Source organism: Pinus tabuliformis, chromosome 7 (assembly GCF_031772625.1).
Source record: "Pinus tabuliformis cultivar Carrire ecotype Pingquan chromosome 7, CPIR1, whole genome shotgun sequence".
NCBI classification, from domain to species: Eukaryota; Viridiplantae; Streptophyta; class Pinopsida; order Pinales; family Pinaceae; genus Pinus; species Pinus tabuliformis.
This window is the reverse complement of record NC_142293.1, coordinates 710,905,954-710,933,559: the sequence shown is the minus strand read 5'-3', so window position 1 is coordinate 710,933,559 and position 27,606 is coordinate 710,905,954. Positions and strand designations below refer to the sequence as shown.

The window sequence follows — 27,606 nt, the reverse complement described above, 5'->3', positions numbered from 1 at the left end:
TGAAGCCTGCCTCTTGTTAGCATACAAACATGCAATTCACATCTAAAAAGCCCTACTCTAATACCACTTGATCTAGGATGTTTTCACTTATATATGTATAGAAAAGAATTGCATATAAAATTGAAGCTTAACACATAAATGTGCACATAAGAAAAGAAGAAGTAAACACATAAAAGGCACAAAAGAGGACACCAACGCTTGATAACAGAGTTCGTCCAATTCGTACTACGTCTCCGGGCCCAGCTCAACAATGGGGAGGCCTTTCTTATTAAATGGCATGAATAAACAGAATTACATTCATCAATTTGTCCACAAAGAGGCTTATACCTCCAATCTACAAGATGGCTATGAAATGAATGCCTGGGGTGGAGAGGTATATAGCACCAAAGCATCCTACAGCAATGAAAGGGGATGGAGTCGTGTAAACTGTCTAAAACAAATCAATATGTGCTCTCGGCCTCCTGCAAAACAGCGTGCTGCAACCATAAAATGCCCCTCCTCGGTCTTTCCAACGATCCTCTTTTATAATGGATTCTCGGATAGGATCCCATCCCAATCGGGGCTTGTCTGGCTCTTAACAAACGCTGGTAGAGTGGAAGAATCAGTGAGTGCAACTGCCTCTCAAAGATGGTCTTTTATTGTTGAAACGATAAAGCTTCAAAATCCCAAAAAACACTACAAATCTGCCCAAAAACCATATACCTGGACCTCAAAAACCATTAAATCGGGCTTATTTTTCCTATGGGGTCCACGCTGAGGTTGCAAATCGGCATATCGGGGTGTCCCTATCCTGGTTATCGGGAATGACCGACCGTCGATCGCCGATCGCCGATATCAGCGTCGGTCGATCGTGTCGGCATCCCACACATACATCGCCCCAGGTGTCCGATAGAGGTTTCGTCGATCCGATTAATCGCCGATCGCACTACCCGCTCACCGATAGACATGTAAGTCCTCCAATTGTGATTGCCTCTGATCCACCGATCTGATTTGATCGGAGATCAGCGATCTGGGGTTCCATGGCCCAAAGCTTAAATCCGCCCATATGCAACCTCCGATTGTGATTTGGCCTTAAAGGCTTAAGACTCCTTTTCAAAGGAAATTCCCCATTTTCTTAAGGACTAAAGCATCCTTCTTCGGGCGATAACTTCATCATCCGGACTCAGATTGAAGTACCGTTTGCACCGTTGGAATCAGGAAGACAAGATCTCTGCTCTGGTTCTAGGTTGACTTCATTCTGCCCACTTGGATTTCTGAGTTTTTCCATGCCATTGTATCTGAAGATCCACCTGGATCATTACCAAAACAAATAACAAACTGTCAGAAAAACTTAGCTAACTAGAAACAAAAAGGCACATAATGCCAAAAGATCTTCAAAATCATATCACAATCAAGAATCATTAAGAGTTAGAAGAATTAACTGGAGCAAGATGTTCTTGTCCAGAGCTTGGTGATTGCAAAGGCATGAAGCCACAATGTACATGATTCTCCATATGGGTCAATCTTCCCTAAAATAGGTTCAATTTATGTTGTATGTGCCACTACCCCCTTTGCATGTTGCCCAAATAGTCTTGCATATGCCACTGATTTCTCTCGAAAGCATTCATGAAGCCAATTATCATGTTCCTATCTTCGTGTCGATCTTGAGTAAGTTGCTCCAAAATCATAGTGATATGCTTGAGTTGACTACTAAATCTGTCTAAAGAGGGGACCAACTCCTCAATACTAGGTGTATGGGCTGGGTTAGGGTCAATGACCTCACCTTGGCCTCGGTCCTCCAAACAAGGTCTACCAAGTTTCCCCCTCTTGCCAATCCCCCTACTAGCTCTACCTCGTCAATGAGGCATTGGATTACACACCAATAGATCCTAAATGTGGATAGATTGTAGGCACACCATAGGTGCTCAACTCGCTTAGAATTCTCACCCATGGAACCAAGCCAAAATATCATCCCCCTAGAATAACTACCTTCTTTACACAAGGAAAATTCTTGAGAGTTGAGAAACTGGGTGCTCACAACCCTCTGCCAGAACGATCTAAAACTGGAGGAGAACTTATCCTCTCAAAAATTGATCGTCCTCTAATGCTTTGCAAGTAAACAAAATGGGTCTTAAATGTAAACATGTTTTATAATCTCTTCAAGGTGGTGAGTTAGTTTTCACATGAAATTTATAAAAGTATCATATTCACATGAAACTCAAAATGGAAAACATGGAGTTAAAACCAGCATTTAATGACAAAGTTCGCCGCTCCTAGGCTACGTCTCTAGGTGATCCTTAAACTGCTATGGATATTCCACTGGACAAATCGTCACAATAGATCTGATAATAATATATTAAAATACTGAAATTTTACACTATTATAGTTTATTAAACTTTAAGATCTGTGGATTTAACTATAATTAGTGCATGCATGCGAATATAATTTATGCAGAAAAATAGAGAACGACAAAATAAGCTCATACACACATAAGACACAAGATATGCTCTCTAGGAAACCCTTTTGGAAGAAAACCCAATTGGAAGGTGAGGTCGCTTCACTCTCTTTCTCTGTCTGGAAATATGGTTGCAAGTACAAAAAAGTAATGTTTGTGGCCTATGGGCTACTACAGTGCACAAATCCTCTCTATGTTATTTACCTCCTATCTCTCCTGGATATATTTTCTCAGCTATGGAACAAAATGCTCTCAAAAGAATGGAATGCCTCTTCCTTCTAGTGGCCCAATTATAGCCCAACCTGATAGCCTACTAGTGGTTAATTTTAACTACATCAACTCTTAACTAGAGTTACAATATAGACTATTCTAGAGTTATTTACATCACAAACACGTAGCTAGCCCTTTTTCCATAAATAATGGGGATTGACACGACATCCTCCTGAACTATAGGTGTGAAAACAGGAAGGTCAACTTCTGAGTGGCATAACTTTTGCATACGGACTTTGATTGACGCGTTTCTTGCATCGTTGGAAAGGTATTTGTTTGTGTTATCCCCTACAATGTCCCAGGCTGAGGAGAAGATCGAAAGAGGTAACTTCAAACCACTTACAGTTCAGCAGCTAGCCTTGCTAAACTAGAGAGGGATCTCTCTAAGGATTTGTTAATGAATAACTGGAAAAGAAACGGATTTTAGGCTAGATGTATAAGTCTTGTTTGAGTATTTGAAAATTTAGGGTTTTTAGGTTTGTTGGACTAGGGATGAGAACAAGCAATTAGGTTAAGTTATCAAGTGTGCAGTGACAGGCATAAAAAGGAGTTAGATATCAGTGTGTTATGATGAACTTAGGATTTATTCAATGTAGTATAGGTCTGAGAGTCTAAGAAAACATAATGAGCATGTATAAACATGAATTCATTAATTTTAGAAGAAGAGAGACACAATCACAATTTTCCACATAAACAGAGCTTAAATCTAATTATTCTGCCTATATGACTGCAAGGAAAATCATAGGAAGAAGATAAAGCATGAAAAGAGGGATGATTTCATCAATTAGAAACTGATCTAAAAGGAAAACAACACCATAGACTCACTGAACAAGTATTCCTGAAATATAGTTGCAACTGTTCATGTATTAGCTGTAAGAGAAAATAAGGTACCAAGCCTCTCCAAAAAAGTCCAACATTTTTCTCTGAATGAAAAATGATACATATAGACTCAATTGAACCACTTCCCCACCTTTAGGAGTCGAATTCCTAGGTGGTGGAACTGTTTCCAAGATTCTCTCAACCAATAGGTGAGAGTGAGAAGGTCAAATACAAACACTTCTTGTAGACTTTGTTTTGGATTTTACTTCCTTAATGAGGCCTATTAAACCACAAAAACAACATATCATGTCCATTTATTCATGCTTACATCATCTAACCTTGAACTAACTTCAATTACATCAAGAGTTTTGACTTTGACCAAGTCAAACTGAAAACTAGGAAATTTACACAGTGAAATTTAAATGAAAAACACAGAAATTTGCAGAAGCACAGCGCCAACTTTGAGCCCACTTTAAGGTCCCTTCCTAAGATCAAAATTGATATCTTAGAGAATGGTAAACTAGCCTTGCATGTCTAGTTTCCATAACATCTTGAAATTTTTTAAATGACCCATGGGAAAGCTTCAAAAATTGATTCTCCCAAGATGTCTCCAAAAGCACAGCGCGTGTGAAAAAGAGGGGCAGAATGTTGATTTTTGACCCCTTTTTCTCATTTTTCACAAAATATGAGCCATGTATTGAAAATATGAGGAAATGGGTTATAAGAGGAGGGCATAATATTTCCAAAAATTCAAGCCACTTGTCATTTGGATCCTTGAGGAAAAAGCACAGCGCCAAGGCACTACGTTTTTCGCAGGGCCAAAATTTTGGGTTTTTCTGCAAAAATAAATCTCCAAGATGGGGTGATATCTCTCTAACCATAAGGATTTTTTGAAAACTTATCAACTTTTTTGTAGATAAGGACGTTGTGAAGAAAAACCTCTCTCAGTTTCTGGAAATTGATTTTCATTTGCTCGGAATCCGTGCCACACAATCATGACTAAAAACAGTAAATTAACTTGAATTTTTTTTTATTTTCTGACATAGGTCTCCAAGAGAGTTGCATATCTCCCAATCTATGATACCTGTGTAAAACCTGAAGGATTTTTTTATTTTTTATTTTTTATTTATTTATTTATTTATTTTTATTTATATATATATATATATATATATATATATATATATATTTCTGTTGGTATATGATTGACGAAAACCTCTTCCACTTTTGTCAATTTCATCTCCATTTGGTCAAAAACACACTTTGAAGCAAAATCATCCCTGTGTGCCGCAAATGACCTCTTGATGAGTTTGTGAGGCACTGATCTCTTTGATGTTAGATGGCTCAACTCTTTAGACATGTCCTCCATTATTGTACTTATTCTTGTCAGTGTGTGGGGCCTTTGCTTCCAAGGTGAAACCCTAGCTCACTAGGAGGAAGAATTAGGGTTTAGTTTTAGGAAAGCAGGGGATTTGAGACAGTCTTGTAGATGGAGGGGAATGAAGGGGTTAGGGGCTTTCTAAATTCTTGGGAAAATTTTGGGTGGTAGGGATAGATGTTAGGGAGTGTAAGGAGGTGGAATTTCTTGAAAAGAGTGAGGGAAAGGTGTGAAAAAGTCCAAAACACAATCCTAGCCTAGAAATTTGCAAAAATGCAGCATTGAGCTAGGGTTTAGGGAAAATGAGGGGAAATGAAGGGAATGGGTATGGTAAATGGTTGGGAGGGGTATATAAGGTATGTGAGGGGGTTATGGAACATAAAAACTAGGATTTTTCTCACTGCAATGAAGCAAAATCATTTGGAGACCAAAAGCACAGTGAAACCCTAGGAGAGGGATTTTCACTGAGTTCTTCAAAATGAAGGATGCATAAGAGGTGCCAGATGTTTATTTACTTGCCAAGGAGATGCTTAAACTTGTGAATTCTGAAATGAAACCCTTTTGATGCTTTGGATGGTCCTTTGTAGCTTGAAAGTTGATTTTTGCTTTGGTAGTGGCATGACATCATATGTCCCTTTGAGAAATGATGAGACGAGGTAGTGTACTGCAGCATTGTCTTATTTGAAATAAAACATTACCTTTACCTTTATTTTTCTTTCCCTAAGCTGCTAACTCCCTTTACCCACTGACTCACATGATGGAAATGTTTTTGTTTTTACATATGGTATCATGATGACACATGGAGTGAAACCCTAAACCATGACCTAAAATGAGGAATTTAACCATTTCATGACCCAAGACACTTAAATGAAGATATGATACCTCGAAGAAGACAATGACCATGATGAGTGATGAAGACCATGAGTAAGTGAAGGGAGCAGCAATGACCTAGACACAACAGCCAATGACCAAATTTTATTTTGAAACCTAATGAAATGATAAAATTTGACCTCAAGACCCTAACAAAACCTTGTAAGAGCATATTTGATCACTGGTGACTGACATGACTGGAAGGCACTAACATTGGCTCCAACTGGGGATGACAGCTCCTTGGAGGTGTCAAGAACACCATAGACTAGGTAGCCTTATCCATTGGGCATGGAGTCAAAAACAAAAAGACCAAACTGAAAACTGAAAACTAACTGACTAACTGAACTGACTTGACTATAAAAAACATATTGACTGAACTTACTTATGGTAGCTGACCATCGAGATTTTAGGGCCTTCATCTCGGGCTTCAAATCCTGATGATAACCGCCCACCTGCTGAAGATGTATATACAATCATGTGTAATGATCCCTATAGTGTAACCACTTCAGCAAATGGCTACTTATTTTAATTTTACTTGTACTTTCCTTGAGCAGGCAGAAGAAAAAAGAAAGTGGCAATTGAACTTTTCCACTGGATCCAATACATGTATTGACAAACTTGGAAAATTCTTCCTCTACTGATGACTGCAATAAACTCACCAGAGGATCATGAAATAAACCTTGGCTTTCATCATTCAAATCTGATTGATCTTTAATCATGGAAGAAAATGTTTTATGTTGGAGATGTTCTTGTGGATCATAAGACTGTTATAAATCAACAATGATTCTTCAATGATATGCTCAATTACCTTTACCTGATGATTGGCAAGAGGACTTTGTTTGAAAACCATAGTGCTAATGTGTACACCCATAGGATCTAAAATAATCTGTTATTTTTCATTATTCTCCTCTTCATAATATGCTTGCAATGTTTGATGACTATTCCCGGCCATGAATACATTGTCTGAAACCTCCATATATGCCAGTTCAAAATTATGATTTTCATGAATCTTCTCTTTGAATAGTGTTTCAGATCTTTGTTCATGCATTTCATCAGACAACTCATCTTGGTCTTCACAAACCTGATCTTGAAATAAAAACTCAGAGAAAGAACAATCTAAAAAAACAAGTGAATGACTATCTTCATACCTTTCATCCAAAAGACAGGGTATTGGATTCTCATGGAAAACTTTAAATGCATAAACCACTTCAAGTATATTTGAATCCTCATGTGCTTCAACAGGAAGAATATCAATTTGATTGTCACAAGAATCAAGGAAAACAACTTCTTGTTCACTATTTCTTTGCAAAAGTAGATGATCATTTTCATAAGATGGTTCACTACTTAAGTTTTCTGTACATGCAATTTCAGAATTTTGACTTGTGCCAATTTCTTCTTGACTGTTAGGATGTAGATTTGTTTCATCTTCAAGAAAAGAATAAGTTGATGTGTGTTGTGAATGATCCTTTGTATCAAAGCAGCTAATCTATGTTATTTTCTAATGGGAAGAATATTCATAAAGGGCCTCTATGATCTCATAATATAGACATTCTTCATTACCAAAAGTATTTTCAAGGTATTGAATGAAATTTTCAGAGGATTCACAACAATCTTCGAACAACAAGAATGAATGATGGGATTTTCCATAAAACTCAAAGAATGTTGTGTGGGATTCTTTAAGAGAGAATAAGCTACATGGCTTCAATCCTTCATACCATGATCTTGCTTTTCCTTCTAGGTTAGCCATAAACATTTTCATCAAAAAATCCTCATGAAACTTAATCCCGAGCTTATGTATATGCCAATGAAATTTGATTAGATGCATAATAGCCTCATCCTCATTTCCATCTATGAATTTGGGCAGATTAGTTTGCCAATCTATGCAAGGAATACAATTCGGAAAACCAGGAATGTGAGCACGATTCATAGAATCATACCTTCGAGCAGTTGAATCCATTTTGAAAACAGTTAAGTCACCAAGAAGTTCTTCAAACTACCAGTTTTTGAACAGTGGAGTTGCTGTGAAAATTCTGAACCTTTGGATTCTTCGACACTAGAGTCGCCAGGTGAAATATGCACAGCTTTTCTTATGTTTGATCATTGTTCACCATCAGCAATCAGATCTAATCATTGTCATTCTTTCCCAGTGAATAAATGATCTTCCGTTCCCTGACAATGGCGCCAAAATGTTATCCCTACAATGTCCCAGGCTGAGGAGGAGATCGAAAGAGGTAACTTCAAGCGACTTGCAGTTTAGTAGGGCTAACTGCTAAACTGCAAGTGGTTTGAAGTTACCTCTTTCAATCTCCTCCTCAGCCTGGGACATTGTAGGGGATAACAGTTTGAAACCTCAAAATGCTCTTGGAAGGTTTCAAGCCCCATTTCGCCAAACTGGGTACCACTGATAAAAACGGTCCTACGAGTTGATTCCTCCACTTTTTCCGCTCCAAATGCATCAAGATGGATGACCAACAATATAATGATCCAATTCAGATCATTGAGCCTACTCCAATAGCTAGACCACTCTATTTATTTAAGTGATAAAGGGTACATGCAAATTGTTGACAATTGAGTGGCTTGTTTCCCCTACAAGGAAACATTCTCCTGCAAAGAATTATCACTCCAAAAATATGACCACCTACAACAAGTCATGAAAAGGTCAACATGAAAAGGACTCACACATTAGGTCCTTGTACTCCACCTAAAAACCAAGCATAAAATGTACAACAACTCCACATTGAAGTACTGAAAAGAGCTTCCCTCAAAAACACATAATGAGAAAAGACAAAGAGGAGTTGCACTACATAAGTCACAATTGTTGCAGATGAAATAAGAAGGTTGGTAAACCCCTACAAGATTATTTCCATGCTCAAAATGTCTTCAAAACTGCTTCAAACCTTTGATTGTCTCTGGCACTAAAAGATTCAATCCTACAAAAAGTCCTTCCAAAAGTGCTCCAATCAGAAAAATAAGGCTACCAATGGATTCAGAATGCCAAAAACCCCTATTTGGGCTCTTCTTGGTCTCAAAAAGACCAAAAATTGATCAAGTTATGCCTCCTTGAACACTTTTTTCTATTTGTCCTGCAATTTGGCCATACCTACAAACTGTGTGACAATTTATCCCTTTAAATAGTTTGAGAAGAAACAATTTTGCCCGTAAACGGTGCAATTTATCGCCTCATTAAAATGCCCAATAACCCCAATTCGCAAAAACAGGGTCACATGGAGCGCCCATAAGGCTGGGGGCTGCGGCCAACGGTCTGCCCCCATCGGTGCTAGCACCTTTTCCTTCGGGTTATGGTCATGTCGTGCGATGATGTGGCCTGGGGTCGGGGTCCACTGCCTGCCCCCGCCAGGCTAGCTCTCTACACCTTCCGATGTGGGCACATGGCATTAATGTGGCTGGAGGCTGGGGCTAATCGCTCGCGCCCTCCGCCCAGGCCTCTGTTGTATGGTCGTATGGTGGTTCTAGTAACCAAGGGCTAGGGCCCAACGACCTTCCCTCTCCGCTCGCGCCTCCACAGCAAGTACCAAGAGACCGGGGTATGGGGTTTTTCCCCACCCCAATCCACTAAACTACAAGCCAGGGTCCCGTGGCGGTGTTGTGATCAAGGGCTAGGGCTAACGCCTAACATCTCTCTCCCTACGCCAAAACATGTTGACTTCAAATATAACCCATGATCTTAATGGGTTAAGAAACAAAGCAATGACGCGTTGGTAAGCCATGGGGTTTATGTGTGGCAGGTCCTGTGGTCAAATCTTGTCGATGCCTCTAGGATCAATACAAATATTTTGACCAATGTGGAGGTGCCATGTGGCGGCCTCTGGTTGGGCCATGTGGCAGCCTCTTATTGGGCCACTTAAAAATTCCACAAACCAATCAAATGAATCCAAATGTCCCCTCTATGAAGTGACACTCGTCGAGCTCTGTTGGCCCCCCGTACGACGAATTGTCAGGTTTACATCATCATGACATCAGCAGTAAGGACTGCCCAATTAGCCCACCTGCAAATTTTTCAGTTGTTGAGCCAAAACTTCAGAACGTCATAACTTTGTCATACAACATTAGATTTGGGTGATTCAAGCATTGTTGGAATCAGGACGACGAACACTATGAATTAACACTAGTTTTGTGATATTCTGGGCACTTTCATTTTTTAGCCTAATTTTGATCTCTGGATCATACCTCCCCACTAAGAACTTTTGGACTCCAAAAGTTTATCTTCTTCTAGAAAATAAATGAGGAAAATTTTCCTAAACTTTCTCGATATCAATCTTTCATGTTCTATTTCAAATGGTGATTTCAAGCTCCAATCAAGGTACTCCACCTATCCTCTACGTGAAGTCCTAATCTTCTTGTCAAGAATCGAGCCACAATTCTTCTAAACATGCAAGAACAAAAACTTCAATGGATGGAATCTGAACATTCTCTCCAAAACCATCTTTATTAGCTCAAACAAACTTCATCTTGAAGTCCCTCTTTGTTGAAGACAAACTTGATTTTCCATCTTGGAAATCAGAAGCAACTCAATGCTTTCCATGCACTGATTCATACTTTACTTTGTGGTCCTCAAACTGCACTTGCACTCTTAGGTACACTGGTTATATTTTTCTAATGACATACTTGGCTTTGTCCACATAAACATGTAGAAATTTTGAATAATATGACACTTATTCACATAGATTATCCCGATTATACACTATTGCGGAATACATGCACAATACATAATCTCCTCTACGTTGATCATCAATTTAGCAACATTAAAAACAATGAAACATCGATCGCATGCACACATTAACACTGTATGTAACCCGGGGAAAGCTTACAGCTGAAAACCCCACACTATCTGTATATTAATGATTGAGAACATGTAACAATACATAGTACAATACTCCTCAAAAGTATCCAGCACTATCTCCACCTGTTACACACAAAACTAGCTCAGATCCGAACAAGTCACAGGTTCAAATCTCCACACCTGCTTTGCCTGCCTCCACTGCACAATTCCTTGTGAAAATCACCCACACTGAAAATCACGTGAGCACAAGCTATATTTGCTTGGTATTGGCCCACACTACACAGAGATCATTGGCATAACTCAATCCCATTGATTGTGCAAGTCTCATGCACAACTGATAGTCACAACTCACCCTTTCACTTACCTCTAACACCTGTCTCTGTTGAACTGTCTGTGCACTGAGTTAACTGATGTATTCTTCGGTTACTTTATGAGTTAATAATTAGTGAATTAATTAACAATCAATTCACACAACTCATCACTAGTGTATTCTCCAGTTAGACTGAATACAACTAGTTCAACTGAACACAACTCCACCAACTCCACATCCAACTCCACATAACTCACATGCATGAGTTCTAACTGAATTCCTCCATGCAATAGCTCAACTGACCCACAAAGAAAGTGTACTTCCTTCTGACAGCTGCATGTGCCACATATGTAGCTCAAACTAAAGTGCTCCAAGAGAATAAGATAATGTTTAGAGTCCAAATATTACTAAGGGCTAATAATATTTGACTGTTTCTATTTTTAGCCTGGCAGTCTAAAAATAGACTCTGATCACACCGCTGTGAACCAAAAATAGAATTCCATCTATTTTTCCCAACATGACCAATCATCCATAAACAACATCCTGCAACTCATAGACCATGATCCATATGTCTAAAAATAGACTTTGTGCCAAAAATAGCCTACGGGCCCACTTAGTGAAGGCGACTCCTTTCCACTAAGCTCCATCATCTTGTTGCATTCTCAACACTCCCTCTCAACAAGATATGGATTATCAGCAACCCCTATCCTGCCTTGGTGGTATTCGAATTTGCTCCTAGTGAGCGCCTTCGTCAAGATATCAGCATCCTGATCCTCCGTTGGAATGTATGAAAGTAACATGATTCTCCGCTGCACACAATCTCTGATATGATGGTACCTGATGTCGTCCGTTGAGCTCCCTACCAAATCTGCATCCTCCTGTCTGTACCAAGATCCATATCCTGATGTGCCTCTCTTGAGCCTGCACACATGCGACTCCACCAACTGTCGATAAACAGTGGCATCCACTACCTCCACTGAAGTAGTATCCTCCTTCCTCCAACCTCCAGGAAGGAACACAGTCTTCACATCCATCTGATGAATGTGCCACCCCATCTGCGCTGAGAGATCAAGAATCATCCGTATGGAAGAATACCTTGCGACAGGTGCAAAGGTCTCCTCATAATCGATCCCCTCTATCTGTGAAAAGCCTTGGGCAACAAATCTTGCCTTGTACTTCTCCACACTCCCGTCAGCTGCCTGCTTAACTTTGTAGATCCATCTCGAACCCACCACTGATTTCCCTTCCGGTCTTGGGACAATCTCCCATGCACTGTTTCTGACAATAGAATCATACTCTTCCACCATGGTGTCTACCCATGTGGGATCCTCCACAGCTTCCTCGAAAGAGGATGGCTCAATCACAACACATTTGCTCACAAGAGCCATGTATCCAGTGTACCGATCAGGTGACTGTCTCTACCTGCGTTGGGCTGTAGGTGGTCCTACAACTTTCTCTGCATCTTGAGCCAGTCGCTCAGCTTCTGTCAAGCGCTTTCGCCATCTGATGGTTGGCGCTGCATGAGTGGTCTCTTCCACTCCATGAAATTCGTCCTGTGGCTGATCCACGTCCTGAAGCTCATATTTAGGAACTAATAGCTCCTCATCTGCATGCAAGTGTGGCTCCCTCTCAAGCGAACACTTCATGGCTTTCTCCTCCTAAAATTTTATATCCCATCGCACAACAGTCTTGCCACTGTCTGCCAAATACACACGATAGTTGTGGGGCGTATCAGTGTACCCCACAAATATCCCAACCTCTGTGGTCGGCTCCAACTTCTTCCTGGCATCCTTCGTCACATGCATGTAAACGTTAGCACCAGAAATCCTCAAATGAGAAAGATCAGGCTTCTTACCAGAATAAGCCTCCTCGGGTGTACTCATGCCAAGTATCCTGTGAGGACAACAGTTCTGCACATAAATTGTTGTATTGCATGCTTCTGCCCACAAGTGAAGGGGTAGGCCCTGATCATGCAACATCGCCCCTGAAGCACCCACGATCGTTTTGTTCTTCCGCTCAGCAACCCCATTCTGTTGTGGGTTATGGGGAGCTATGAGCTCTCTTTGAATCCCTTCTACACTGCAGAAATCCTTGAACTCACCAGAGCTGTATTCACCACCATTATCGCTCCTAAGAGCCTTCACCTTCTTCCCCGACTCCTTCTCGACTAGTGCTTTGAACTCACAGAACTTTGAGTATGTCTCGCTCTTCTTCTGCATGAAGAAGATCCAACACTTACGAGAGAAATCATCAACAAAGATCACATAATACTTGTGTTTTGCTGTCGAAGCTACTGAGAAAGGTCCACACACGTCTGTGTGAATTCTCTCAAGGATCATTGTGGCGTGACTATCCTTCTCGTGAAAGGTAGCTTTCACAAACTTTCCCAAAGTACACCCCTTGCAATGATCTAACTGCGCAAGAGTGCCTTTAGGAAGCCCTGTAGTGATCTGCTATAGTATCTTCAAGGCTCCATGGTGAAGGTGACCCAATCTCCTGTGCCACAGCTCGCCATCATCCCAGCTCACCAATCCTTCTACCTTGCATGTCATTGCTGCACAACCATCCATGCAACTGATAAAGTTTCCTCACTCAAACCCCTATCTTCCGGGTTTCTTCAGTTGTCTTGCTGCGCGGGAAAGTCTTTCCCTCGCTGAAAACAACATCATATCCCTTGTCTTCTAACATCGCCACAGATATAAGATTCTTCTTCAATCCTGGAACATGCATCACTTCCTTTAATACGAAGGGTTTACCAGACTCCCTCTCAAAGGAAATGGTACCGATATCGGTCGCACTATATCTACCATCATCACCCATCTCGATGTGCACTCCAAGATCTTTCTCCTCCAGATCAGAAAACAAATCTCGATCTCTTGTCGTGTGAAAAGACGCACCATTGTCCAAGAACCACACCGATCCCATCACACTTGAAACCAAGCATGCGATCAATGAAAAATCAAGCTCAAATTGCGAGGCTAGATCCTCTCTTGCTGTAGATCCAGCAGCTTGCTTGTTCTTCTTCTTCTGTGGACAATTAGTGGCATAGTGTCCGTGCTGGTGACAGTGAAAGCACTTCACCTTGGACATGTCCTGCTTCTTTCCTTTTGCATCAGACTGAGAAGCTTTCTTGTTCTTCCCCTTCTTTGCTTTGGCAACCAAAGCGCAATTTTCTTCATCAGGTCCCTCTGATGAAGATCCATCCCTGGTATTTTGCCTGATCTCCTCTTGCACAAGATCTGACCAAAGTCTCTCCCATCTTGGCAATTTCTCCCGACCATTGACAGAGTCCTGATAGGAATGCCAACTCTTCGAAAGACCAAGGAGATCCAAGCTCACCAAGTCCTCATCATCAACAGTCACCCCCACACTTCCCAGCTCATCCTGAAACTGAGTGAACTTCGTGAGATACTTGGGTATACTGTCGCCCTTCTCACATTTGATGTTTCTGAGTTTATCCTTGAGCACCAGCTTCCTCTAATCTCTCTTTCTTTGGAATAGATTTGTCAACGCTTTCCACATCAAGTGTGGAGAAGCCTTTCCATGCAGGCTGGACACAATGTGATCCTTCACGCCCTCCAACAGAATCCTTCGACACTTTGCTGTCTTCTTTTGCCAAGCCTCAATGAGAGCAGCATCAGTAATCTTTGGGACATCAGCCTCTATGAACTCCTTCAGCCCATTATCGTCTAACACTGCCTCCATCCTGTCCTTCCATGCAATATAGTTTGAGCTGCCCTCAATAGCATACTCCAATCACAATCCGTTGAAAGAAATTTCAACTTTGACACCAAGAAAACACTGCTGCAAATTCGAATTCCACTAGCTCCAAACTCAACCGCCTCTGATCTAAGATTCGTGAGAACAAAGTATTTCTCATACAAAGATTTACTGTATGGGCTTTTATCGGATATCTCACCTTCCAAAGGAAGGATGAATCCAAAGGCTGCCTAGCCCGATTACAGACTCTGCGTGAAGAAATAAAATGTAAACACTTTCTGAATAATAGATCTGATGATCAACAGCTCCGATACCATGTAGAAATTTTGAATAATATGACACTTATTCACAGAGATTATCCCGATTATACACTATTGCGGAATACATGCACAATACATAATCTCCTCTACGTTGATCATCAATTTAGCAGCATTAAAAACAATGAAACATCAATCGCATGCACACATTAACACAGTATGTAACCCGGGGAAAGCTTACAGCTGAAAACCCCACACTATCTGTATATTAATGATTGAGAACATGTAACAATACATAGTACAATACTCCTCACAAGTATCCAGCACTATCTCCACCTATTACACACAAAACTAGCTCAGATCCGAACAAGTCACAGGTTCAAATCTCCACAGCTGCTTTGCTTGTCTCCACTGCACAATGCCTTGTGAAAATAACCCACACTAAAAATCACGTGAGCACAAGCTATATTTGCTTGGTATTGGCCCACACTACACAGAGATCATTGGCATAACTCAATCCCATTGATTGTGCAAGTCTCATGCACAACTGATAGTCACAACTCACCCTTTCACTTACCTCTAACACCTGTCTCTGTTGAACTGTCCGTGCACTGAGTTAACTGATGTATTCTTCGGTTACTTTATGAGTTAATAATTAGTGAATTAATTAACAATCAATTCACACAACTCATCACTAGAGTATTCTTTAGTTAGACTGAATACAACTAGTTCAACTGAACACAACTCCATCAACTCCACATCCAACTCCACATAACTCACATGCATGAGTTCTAACTGAAGTCCTCCATGCAATAGCTCAACTGACCCACAAAGAAAGCGTACTTCCTTCTGACAGCTGCATGTGCCACATCTGTAGCTCAAACTGAAGTGCTCCAAGAGAATAAGATAATGTTTAGAGTCCAAATATTACTAAGGGCTAATAATATTTGACTGTTTCTATTTTTAGCCTGGCAGTCTAAAAATAGACTTTGATCACACTGCTGTGAACCAAAAATAGAAGTCCATCTATTTTTCCCAACATGACCAATCATCCATAAACAGCATCCTGCAACTCATAGACCATGATCCATATGTCTAAAAATAGACTTTGTGCCAAAAATAGCTCGCGGGCCCACTTAGTGAAGGCGACTCCTTTCCACTAAGCTCCATCATCTTGTTTCATTCTCAACAAAACATAGTCATCTTCTGCACAATCTTTATCAAATATTACATTCACAAACAAGCTTCATCTTGAAACACTTATATCAGTGAGTACATGACGCAACTATAGACATACTAGATGACATACAAATTCTCATCTCAAAAAGTACTCAAACAATTAGACTCATCATCAAGCCATAACAACATAACATTTCAAATAAAACACACTTGTTGCAAATAAGTGATTGTTCGTGTATTCACTTTACAAAGTACCCAAATGGGAATGTACAAGTATTTACAATTTTACAAGGAAAGAAAACTATACAAAACAGTCTACCCAATCTTTCCGTATCTTAGGCTTATGGGTTCTCTTTCTGCACCTGTTCTACTTTGAAGGTTGCCTTAGGAACTCCATCAGTTTCCTCTTTTCCACCTGTCACTTTCCTTGCAATGGATCGCTTGACCTCTTTTTCCTTCTTGGGACTAAGTTCCAGATGAAGTTTCCAACACCTTTCTATATGGTGCCCATTCATGTTACAATGGGTACAAAAATACTTTCGCTTGCCCATCAATAAGGAAGTATTCAAACATGAGAGAGGTTCTTCATGCTTAATTCCAAGAATTTGGTCCATTATCTTGACCATCACTTTGCGTTTCTTAGAATCGGCCACACAATGGCTAGTTGCGTCACAAAATGTGCAAGGAAACATATCCCTTAAATAATCAAAATCACTAACATTTTTAAAATTTCCATGACACTTATACTTGTCCCTTGGGTTGTGGCTTTGACGATGAGGACTGTACTTTGCATGTTCTTTGAAACATTCATCTCTCCTTGGATACAAATTTCCATTATCACTACTATCATGGTGTAACATATCATCATTTGATTATTTATTTGCCTCAAAAAGTTTAGAGTACTCTCCAATTTATCCATGACCATAACCCAATCCTTCATATCGTGGTCGCTCCTTCACCTCGATAGGATTAGTGATACCTTGGCCATTGATTCCAAGACCTCCTCCTTCATAACCCATCCGAGTTAACAGATTCACACCAATGCCATTAGTATGATTTTCAAAGGCTGCAAAAGATGTGTTATCAACATAAATTGAAGGAGTAGAACTAGAGATGCTAATTACCTCCTTTAATTTTCCACCCATATTTTATGTTTCATATGTTGATGAAAAAGTAGATGATGACTCAGGACACCCACTTTTACCAATATGCACATAAGGAGAATCTCTTAGGTGTTGAAAAAACTCATAAGCATCATCCTCCACATAAGGTCCATATCATGTGTTTGAACCATGCCCAAATATTGGTTTCATCTTAGAGAAATTATTTGCTGCTTCTGGTATGTAACTCTCACCAACTTGTTCCTCCAGTACATGCTGCAACTGAAGGTGCATTTGCCTCTTCTCCTCCTCCACAACTTCAAGCGATCTCCTCAACTCAACATTCTCCATTCGAAGAGACAAGTTAATCTCCTCTAACTCTTGGAGTCTTTCCTGCTTCAGCTTCTTGCCCATACTTGCAATTTGGTCAGAATCAGCTCTGATACCATAATGATTTGAAAATGGAAGAGAACTTCTCCTCTCAAAAACTTACCGTCCTATAATGCTTTACAAGTAAACAAAATGGGTCTTAAATGTAAACAAGTTTTATAATCTCTTCAAGGTGGTGAGTTAGTTTTCACATGAACTTTTAAAAAGTAACATATTCACATGAAACTCAAAATGGAAACATGAAAAGTAAAAACCATCATTTGATGACTAAGTTCACCCCTCCTGGGCTACGTCTTTGGTCCTGCTCCAATAGCTAGACCGCTCTATTGATTTTAGTGATAAAGGGTAAATGCAAATCATTCACAATTGAGTGACTTGTTTCCCCTACAATGAAACATTCTCCTGCAAATAATTCTCACTCCAAAAATATGACCACTTACAGCAAGTCATGAAAAATTCAACATGAAAAGGACTCACACATCAGGTCCTTGTTCTCTGCCTGAAAACCAAGCATAAAATGTACAACAACTCCACATTGAAGTACTGAAAATAGCTTCCCTCAAAAACATATAATGAGAAAAGACAAAGGAGCTGCACTACAAAAGTCAAAATTGCTTCAGATGAAATAAAAAGGCTGGTAAACCCCTACAAGGTTCTATCCATGCTCAAAATGTCTTCAATACTTCTTCAAACCTCTGATTGCCTCTGGCACTAAAAGACTCAATCCTGCAAAAATTCCCTCCAAAAGTGCTCCAATTAGAAAACTAAGGCTGCCAATGGATTCAAAATGCCCAAAAACCCCTCTTTGAGCCCTTCTTGGGCTCAAAAAGACCAAAAATTGATCAAGTTATGCCTCCTTAAACAAATTCTGCTATTTGTCCTGCAATTTGGCCAGACCTACAAACTGTGCGAAAAATCTGCCCTTTAAACTGTTCGGGAACTGACAACTTCACCTGTAAACGGTGAAAATTGTCGCCTCATTAAAATGTCCAATAACCCATGTGCGCAAAAACAGGGTCACATGGAGCGCCCATAAGGCAAGGGGTTGGGGCCAACAATCCACCCCCACCGGCGTTGGCACCTTTTCCTTTGGGTTGTGGTCACGTCATGCGATGATGTGGTCGGGGGTTGAGGCCAACTACCCACCCCTGCCGGCCTAGCTCTTCGAACCTTCCACTGAGGGCACATGGCATCAATGTGGCCGAAGGCTAGAGCTAACCACCTGTGCCCTCCACCTAGGCCTCCATCGTATGGTCATATGGTGGTTCCGGTAACCAAGGGCCAGGGTCCAACGACCCACCCTCTCCGCTCGCACCTCCGCAAGGTCCTCTGAAGCACCAAGTGACCAAGGTCTAGGGCTGGTCCCCGCCTCACTCCGTTGAAATCCAAGCCAAGGTCCCATGGCGGTGTTGTGACCTGGGGCCAGGGCTAATGCCCATCCCCTCTCTCCCAATGCCAAAACATGTTGACTTCAAATATAACCCGTGACCTTAATGGGTTAAGAAACAAATCAATGACGCGCTGGTAAGTCATGGGGTTTGTGTGTGGTAGGTTCTGTGTTCGAATCTTGTTGATGCCTTTGAGCTCAATACAAATATTTTGACCAATGTGGAGGCGCCACATGGCAGCCTCCTATTGGGCCACCTAAAAATGCCACGAACCAATCAAATGAAGTCAACTATCCTCTGTACGAAGTGACACTTTTCGAGCTTTGATCTGCCTCTCATATGCCCATTTGTCAAGCTGACATCATCATTACATCAGCAGTAAGGACTACCCAGTCAACAGCCTAGTCATCCCACCTACAAATTTTTCAGTTGTTGAGCCAAAACTCCAGAATGTCATGACTTTGTCATACGACGTCAAATTGGGACGATTCAAGTGTTATTGGAATCAGGACGATGAACACTACAACTTGACGCTGGTTTTGGGAGATTCTAGGCACTTTCATTTTTTAGCTTAATTTTGATCTCTGAATCACAAAAACACACAAAACCCTCTAGCAAACAACTAGATTGTAAGAAGCGACCCAGTAAAAAAGTGGCATGTTGCAACCTACCCAGGCTACAAGCCCATGACCACAACCAAAGCGGATAGGCTCCAAGAACAAAAATTTAACCCAGAATTAAAACAAAAATAGATAGTCCACCAAAATACCCAACTTTCAAGTTAAGATGACAAGGATCGAGCTCATTTAGACACAAAGTCGTAACAACAAAGATAGGGCTACCCTCAATCCCACTAGAGATTGGCATTGAGCCTTCCAGACCATAACCACAATAGAGTAGTCATCCTAGAGAGGTACTCGCCTGTTGCCTCCCTCTTCAGTTGAACCCCTTAGGTTGCAAGCAAAGCAGTGAAACCTCAATTGCCATAACCTGACTCAGGGCAATGACGCTACCAAAATTTACATAAAGAGCCTATGTAGAAATTTGAATAATAAACACTTATTCATAGAGATTATCCCGATTATACACTATTACGGAATACATGCACAATACATAATCTCCTCTACATTGATCATCAATTTAGCAGCATTAAAAACAATGAAACATCAATCGCATGCACACATTAACACAGTATGTAACCCGGGGAAAGCATACAGCTGAAAACCCCACACTATCTGTATATTATAATGATTGAGAACATGTAACAATACATAGTAAAATACTCCTCACAAGTACTCAGTACTATCTCCACCTGTTACACACAAAACTAGCTCAGATCCAAACAAGTCACAGGTTCAAATCTCCACCGCTGCTTTGCCTGCCTCCACTGCTCAATCCCAAGTGAAAATCACGTGAGCATAGGCTATAATTACCTTGGTATTGGCCTACACTGCGCAGTCCTCATTGGCATAACTCAATCCCATTGATTGTGCAAGATCTCATGCACAACTATAGTCACAACTGATAGCAATCTCAACCTCTAACACCTGTCTCCACTAAACTGTACATGCACTGAGTTAACTGATGTATTCTTCAGTTGCTTTATGAGTTAATAATTAGTGAATTAATTAATATTTAATTCACACAACTCATCACTAGAGTATTCTTTAGTTAGACTGAATACAACTAGTTCAACCAAGTTAAACTGAACACAACTCAATCAACTCCACCGAAACTCAACCACATGAGTTCTAACTGAAGTCTTGCATGCAATAGCTTAACTGACCCACAAGAAAAGCGTATTTCCTTCTGATAGCTGCATGTGCCACATCTGTAGCTCAAACTGAAGTGCTCCAAGAGGATAAGATAATGTTTATAGTCCAAATATTATTATGAGACAATAATATTCGACTGTTCTATTTTTAGCCTGGCAGTCTAAAAATAGAAACCTGCCCATATGTCTAAAAATAGAAGTCCATCTATTTTTACCAACATGACCAATCATCCACAAATAACATACTGCAACTCATAGACCATGATCCATATGTCTAAAAATAGACTTTGCGCCAAAAATAGCCTGCGAGCCCACTTAGTGAAGGCGACTTCTTTCCACTAAGCTCCATCATCTTGTTGCATTCTCAACAGCCTAGGACCCCCATATACAGAGACTAGGACTGGAATCAATATCAATTACAGGATGATACTGAGTTGGGAGACCACCATGCCATACCTTACTCTGAGTCTGAGAGCCCAGATTCGAACCCGATTGGCATTCAAATATCCAGGAGATCACCAGTAGCATTGTAATTCCAATGACTATATGATTTTTTGCAAGTCACGAGCTCCTTGTACCAGGGTCCCAATTTCCCTGCGATTGAGAAGCCTCACCACCACCACGATCTCTCTAACCTCTTGAGCATGGCCACCGAGTAACCAGACCCAAATTGTTAGAACAAACACCTTCCCCTATCTTCACTCCCCACGCCATTGTGACTATCCAGACTCTAACATTGTTGAGGCCAATACCATTTTCAGGACTGCAAAACCAATGTCTCTACCACCATGCGGGCTTCAAAACCGCTTTTCTCTAAACCTCAACCATCGTTTTGTCGATTAACTTAACACCCCTATGCATTGAAGTTGAAATAACCCACACATGAGGCTACATGACAGCGATGTACCACGACACCCCTCCTTAATAATCAAGGGGGTCGAGGGTCGGTGGGGTGGCAAACATTCTCCTAGAGACCCAAATGTTGTTGTTAAATCACCCCCATTGGGGAAAATTAAAGGTTGAAATATATCTCAAAAGTAGTGATGTTTTTTTTGCCCTTTTAATTAAATTGATTAATTAAAAAAATTGTTATATTAGTAAGTGTCATATGAAATGAGTTAAAAAAAATTGGGCATATAGTATTGTAACAAAACTTATTTATAGGTTAATAATCTCCACAATAAATTAGAATAAATCTCCTTGGCAAAATGAAATAAATTTTTATGGCTAAAAATCTTATTACATTTTAAATTATAAATTAATTTTTTATAATTAATAATAATAAATTTAAAATAAAATTATATTTTAGGGTTTTTTTTTTTTTTAATGATTTTCTTATTTTTTTAACCATGTCAAATGGTTATGAAAGAAGTGTTTGGTTGCTTATGCTTAAAAAAATTACATCATTATACTTACAAATATGAAAATTAATTTTTTATCCCATCCCTCCAAATTCTAAAGCTGAGATAGTTGTCGATGACTACATACGTATGGCAAGCAAACTAGTCAACCCAGTCACTACGAAATGCAATTCAGTTCAGTCAAGTGCACCACATGTTTGACGAAATTGGGTTTGACTTTGAAATGAAACATTCTAAAATTAGGTGGTTTTGATATGGTGCATCATCGTTGATTTTATGATATTTGAAGGCCACGTTGGTTTTGATATGGCTCATCATCGTTGATTTTATGATATTTGAAGGCGATAGTTCCGTTTTTTTTTTTACTAGCATTTGCACCAAATGTTGCAAAGGGAACGCCGTAAGGCATAAATTGAATTATGCAAATACAAAAAAAAAATACTTTGATAAAGAATAAAAATATATTGAATGCTCACATCAATGTCCCATTAACTGGAACCACTTAGTAGAACATATCTATGAACATTAGAATTACACACAATGATCAGGAAATTTCTCATATAGAAACAATACCTTCCACAACAACCTTTTCTCACATCCACATTTTAAAGTAGACATATCTATCAACATTAGGATTACATACCATGACCAGGAAATTTCCCATATACAAACAACACCTTCCACAACAACCTTTTCTCACATCCACATTTTAAAAAATGGCTTGGAACATGATTGGAATATCCCATATTGCCTTTTTCATTATGTAGATAAATCTTTCCCATATACAAACAACACCTTCCACAACAACCTTTTCTCAAATCCACATTTTAAAAAATGCCTTGGAACGTGATTGGAATATCCCATATTGCCTTTTTCATTATGTAAATAAATTTTCCACATTACTATTTTCATCATGAAGATTGTTAGTTCATTGTTGTAAAGTGTCAGTGTGTTAAATTCAATACTACAAGTTCAACAAGTGAAAAACATTCCTTAATTAGCGTAATATGCATTTTTCTCTCACCGTGTATTTTTCAGTCATTCATTACAAAACTTGCATCAAATAACACAAGTAACAAATTAACATGTATTTTGTCTTCATTATTTTCATCACGGAGCCAAGAAACACGAAATCCTAGAGTGGGTGTTCGTTATATCCAAATTGTTGCAATGGATGTGACCTGCCATCAAAAAGAGCATTCCCATCCTTAGATGAACCCCATTCTTCTTCACTTGACCACTTGATTTTATTCAATTCCCATCATTTTTTCTCCATTCATTTGCCCCATCTTACCCCATTCTTCTTCAGTTGACCACTTGATTTTATTCAATTCCCATCATTTTTTCTCCATTCATTTGCCCCATCTTCTTATCTATCAAAGGACTGCCCTGGTCCTTCAAAGCATTACCACTAGTAACAAGGAGATCATCAGAAAACACACTTTACAACTTTGAATAGGGCTGAGACATATCACATACAAGAGTCTTCAAGCTGCAATATTTTGTTCAAATAATGCATGCTAAGATCATTTTTCTTAAAATTCAATTTATAGTAGATTGTAATTTAATATTTAAAATAATTATTTAAAAAAATGTAGTAAACTAACAAAAAAAACGTATGCAATAATGTGCCAAATTATATAGAGTAAGTTATGTATGAGTGGGTACTATGAGATATTAAGTGTAATAAAAAGTAATTGAATGGTGTTTCTCACAACTTTGGAAATTATAATAATTGATCTTTTATTTTTTAATTATTAATAATTATAATACATTTAATATAGATGAAATATTATTAATTAAACAGAAATCGAAATAAACAACTTCTAAAAACACCATTTTGCACTTTCAATTATATTTTAAATTATCCCACATGGATGTCAACGATATGTCATGTACTTGCTCACTATTTTTTTTATTGATATCATTAATAAACAACTTTTAAGAACACCATTTAGCACTTTCAATTATATTTTAAATTATCCCACATGGATGTCAACGATATTTCATGTAATTGTTTTGTTTTATTAATGATAATGACCATAAAAGTACATCGAAGCATATTCAATGCACCTTAGTTGGAACTTGCAAATTGTGATAGTTGTCCAGACTTCAAAGATACAGAATATACGGATATATGGAATGTAATGCAGGGCATCTTGTCACGCTTTGACAATATTTAACGAGTGCTCGCTTTTATTACGTTCATTTTTAACATACTGTCCACACATGCAATTGCGAAACTTGGCAAACAAGACGCCAAGATAAGATTATCGCATACACAGTTCTGGTATTGATATTAAAACTGCTCCCATGAATGTCATTGCTCTCCGACAGCATGACCTCTCCCCGCATCAATCGTGATGTAATACAAGACTATGTGTATCTCGAAAGTCATTAAATTATTCCTTACGTCTGCCACTATCCCAAAATCACTAACGAATTTATTAGTGTTGATCCACTCTTAAATATAACCTCCAACTCCTCTTTTCTTCTTTCCATTTTTATCAAATTGATTGATGCGCACATTTATGCCAGAATTACACACATCCAATAGAATGGATCGGAACTGGTTGCTAAATGTATTCCATATAAAGGCAACTAACTGCATACGAGAAAGATTAAAAGGGATATTACAATTTAAAGAACCTTCTCCCTAAAGGGCACTTTTCCTTCAGCTGTATGGACTTCTAGTAAGATTGAAAGAAATGGTTTCACAAGATGCAGCACATGAAACCCACCACTTGGCATTTTCCCTTCTCCAAAGAACTGTTGTCATGTAATAACATAGTTACCATGTGATGCCAGATCCCTCTCAAAAAAATACCCAAGGAGATTACATTCTATAACTATTGTAGTATTTACTATTAATAAAAGTAACTACAAGAATATAAACCCTAGTTGATTTATGATAAAAAGAGTTGTCACACCCCAAACAAAAGCTGGAGTACTGCGACACCCAGAAACAAAAAAAAACTAGTGATATCTACCAAACCCAAAACAAAACCTTGGCCATCTCAGAGAGGCACTTTTGAGCAAATGGAAAATGCTCAAGAAAACAAAACTCTCATTACCGACGTGAAAATCACCATCGAAATCCTCTCTTAGGCATTAGCAAGTAATGCACATGCAAGGGGGTAAGAGTACAATAATGCAATACCTACCTTACAAATTTGAGCCCAGAAAACTACTGATCCACTGCAAGGGAATTAATGATCTGCAATAGATGCACCTCTGCCTTCAAAATACCAGCTGCCTAACCTGAAAATCTGAAGAAAAACCTTGTTCACGGAGCAAAATATTATCGATATAATAAGTTAAGTCGGTTGACGATTCGTAAGGAAGATAGTTGACAGTTATTGCAGGATCCAACGACCCAGTAACAACTGTCACGGCTGGAATTCCTCAATTCAAATCAACAAGTAATGATTACCCATTTGTCTAACAACAAAATCGAATGGCACATATTTTGACACGAAAGCAGTTTGGGGAGTTCATTTCAGAGGGAAACGCCTGATTCTAGTATATGATGGTTACATGTGATTTATGATGTTGATCTATGATGGTTGTGTTTTGAGCTAACCATATGTGATATGTTTATACATGATGTTTTGATCAAATAGTTAGTTTGACTTGTTGTGACATGAAGTAAACTTGATTGCAAATGTACCTTATTGACGAGCAACCAATGACATATGATTTGAAGTTATTTCAATTTATTTTGAATCTAATGGAATTTATGTGTTTAGTACGGGAAGCACGGAAATCCCTGGTTGGGTGGTTAAAATCAAATACAAGAACTAGCAACAACAACAAAGAAATTGGAACATGCAGCAGCATGCTGGTAAAGTATTCAGGAGCAGGTCCATTGTGGGATAGTATTCAAGTATTGATTATTATAACCCATGATGTGTATAGGGTCTAGAATGTAGCCTGAAATAACATGAATTCATGAATCAGAGTGAGCACTCTTGTCGTGAACTACCTAAGCGTGAAGTATATGGATTTCATATTGAACTTCTCAAGGGATGGATGAATGAACGATAGACACTACAAACTAAGCCTAAGACTGGTTTTGAGATTTGCTATGGGGGCCACAACCATCAAATCCCCATCATGAGTGGATACATTTTCATGACATGGTGATGGGGAGAAGAAGGGTTGCAATAGGAGTAGACATGAGAGGTAGGAGAAGGGAAGGAGACTAGAGGACAAAGGAAAATCAATACAGAGTGAGCACGGTTATGGAATTTAGAAATAGGGTTGGAGAATAGAGGCAAGTGAAGCATAGAGAGGAATAGGAACCAAAACCATAAAATAGAGAACTCTCCTTGAGAGGCGGAGAGGTCGTGAAGCCTCCACACATGATAAAACCGACCATAGGAACAAAACCGACTACCTTACGGCGTAATTATAGTAAAGTTATTAATATCTTATAATGCTTTTAATCAAAATTAACTATATTCATTTAACTTTTTTTATTATTATATATTAATTTGGAATGAGCGAGAGGATAATTTCTCTGTTTTGCAAGAATTTCTGAGACTTGGAAAATTTTATTTTTCTTTTATGTTTTTCAGGTTGGTTTTAAAGTCTGGCTGATGGCACCTATATCAGTCGGAGTATATCAATATATCATGATTGTTATGTAAATAAATATAGTGAGAGTCTTATTGATCATGTTACATTGTTTCACTTCTTTTCGGATTGCCTATACAAGTCCTCGGGAGTGAAAAGAATGATCAGAGTACCTGCTGCCAGTGCGAATTTGGCGGACATTCCATCGGATGAATTCTCTTGGGTAAAATTGACGCAGATGACCATATTAGGCCATCCATATCCAATGTATATTGCTGTTACATTCTTTCATTTTTTTTGGTTGTCTATACTGATACTCTTTCCGCTTTAATTGGCCTCTTTGATTAACTGATATTTTATTGCTTCGATCTTGCAGAAGCTATTACAGGTGCAGAACAGTGGGTTGTCCTGCAAGAAAGCACACAGAACGAGCCCTAGATGATCGAAACATATTTATTGTATACTACGATGGTAAACACAACCATTCTCTTTCTGTATCTGAAACACAGGCCCTGAAATTAGCTGTTGAATATAGTCCAGAGGATGTGGCTTAATAGTTAGGTAAAATCAGGTACTTTTCATGATCAATACTATGTACGCCCTTAAAATTGCTTTAGAAGAAATTTCTTCAAGTGGAAAAAAAATTAGTCTTAAAAGGACCTTGTGAAATTTTCTGCATCCAGATCTCCACGGACCTTGTGAAATCAGGTACTTTTCATGATCAAATACTATGTACGCCCTCAATCCATCAAGATCGATAAGTTTGGAGTTTCTGAACGATTTATCTTTTCTACAGATTCTTTGCACAATATCATTAATGTTCAAAGCCAAAGAAAAGCGAGGCTAAATTTGCAATGATCGAAGAATATTAGCATTTATTATACCAAGCTATCTGCTTGCGGTGGTCAAATTTATTACAGCGCCTGGCCCTTGCCTCCAACGTTTTGTCTTTTAAGTGATTTTCTATGTGATGATCAGAT

General features: G+C 39.1%; 1 protein-coding gene across 1 annotated transcript; it reads left to right on the top strand.

The window, feature by feature from the left end:
- The first annotated feature begins 352 nt into the window (after positions 1-352).
- Positions 353-27,180, top strand: LOC149249496 (putative WRKY transcription factor 74). Its single transcript, XM_089453213.1, has 4 exons — positions 353-604; positions 759-947; positions 26,769-26,893; positions 27,003-27,180. The coding sequence occupies exons 1-4, from the start codon at positions 353-355 to the stop codon at positions 27,178-27,180; spliced, it is 744 nt and encodes a 247-aa protein (XP_089309339.1).
- The last annotated feature ends 426 nt before the right edge of the window (positions 27,181-27,606 follow it).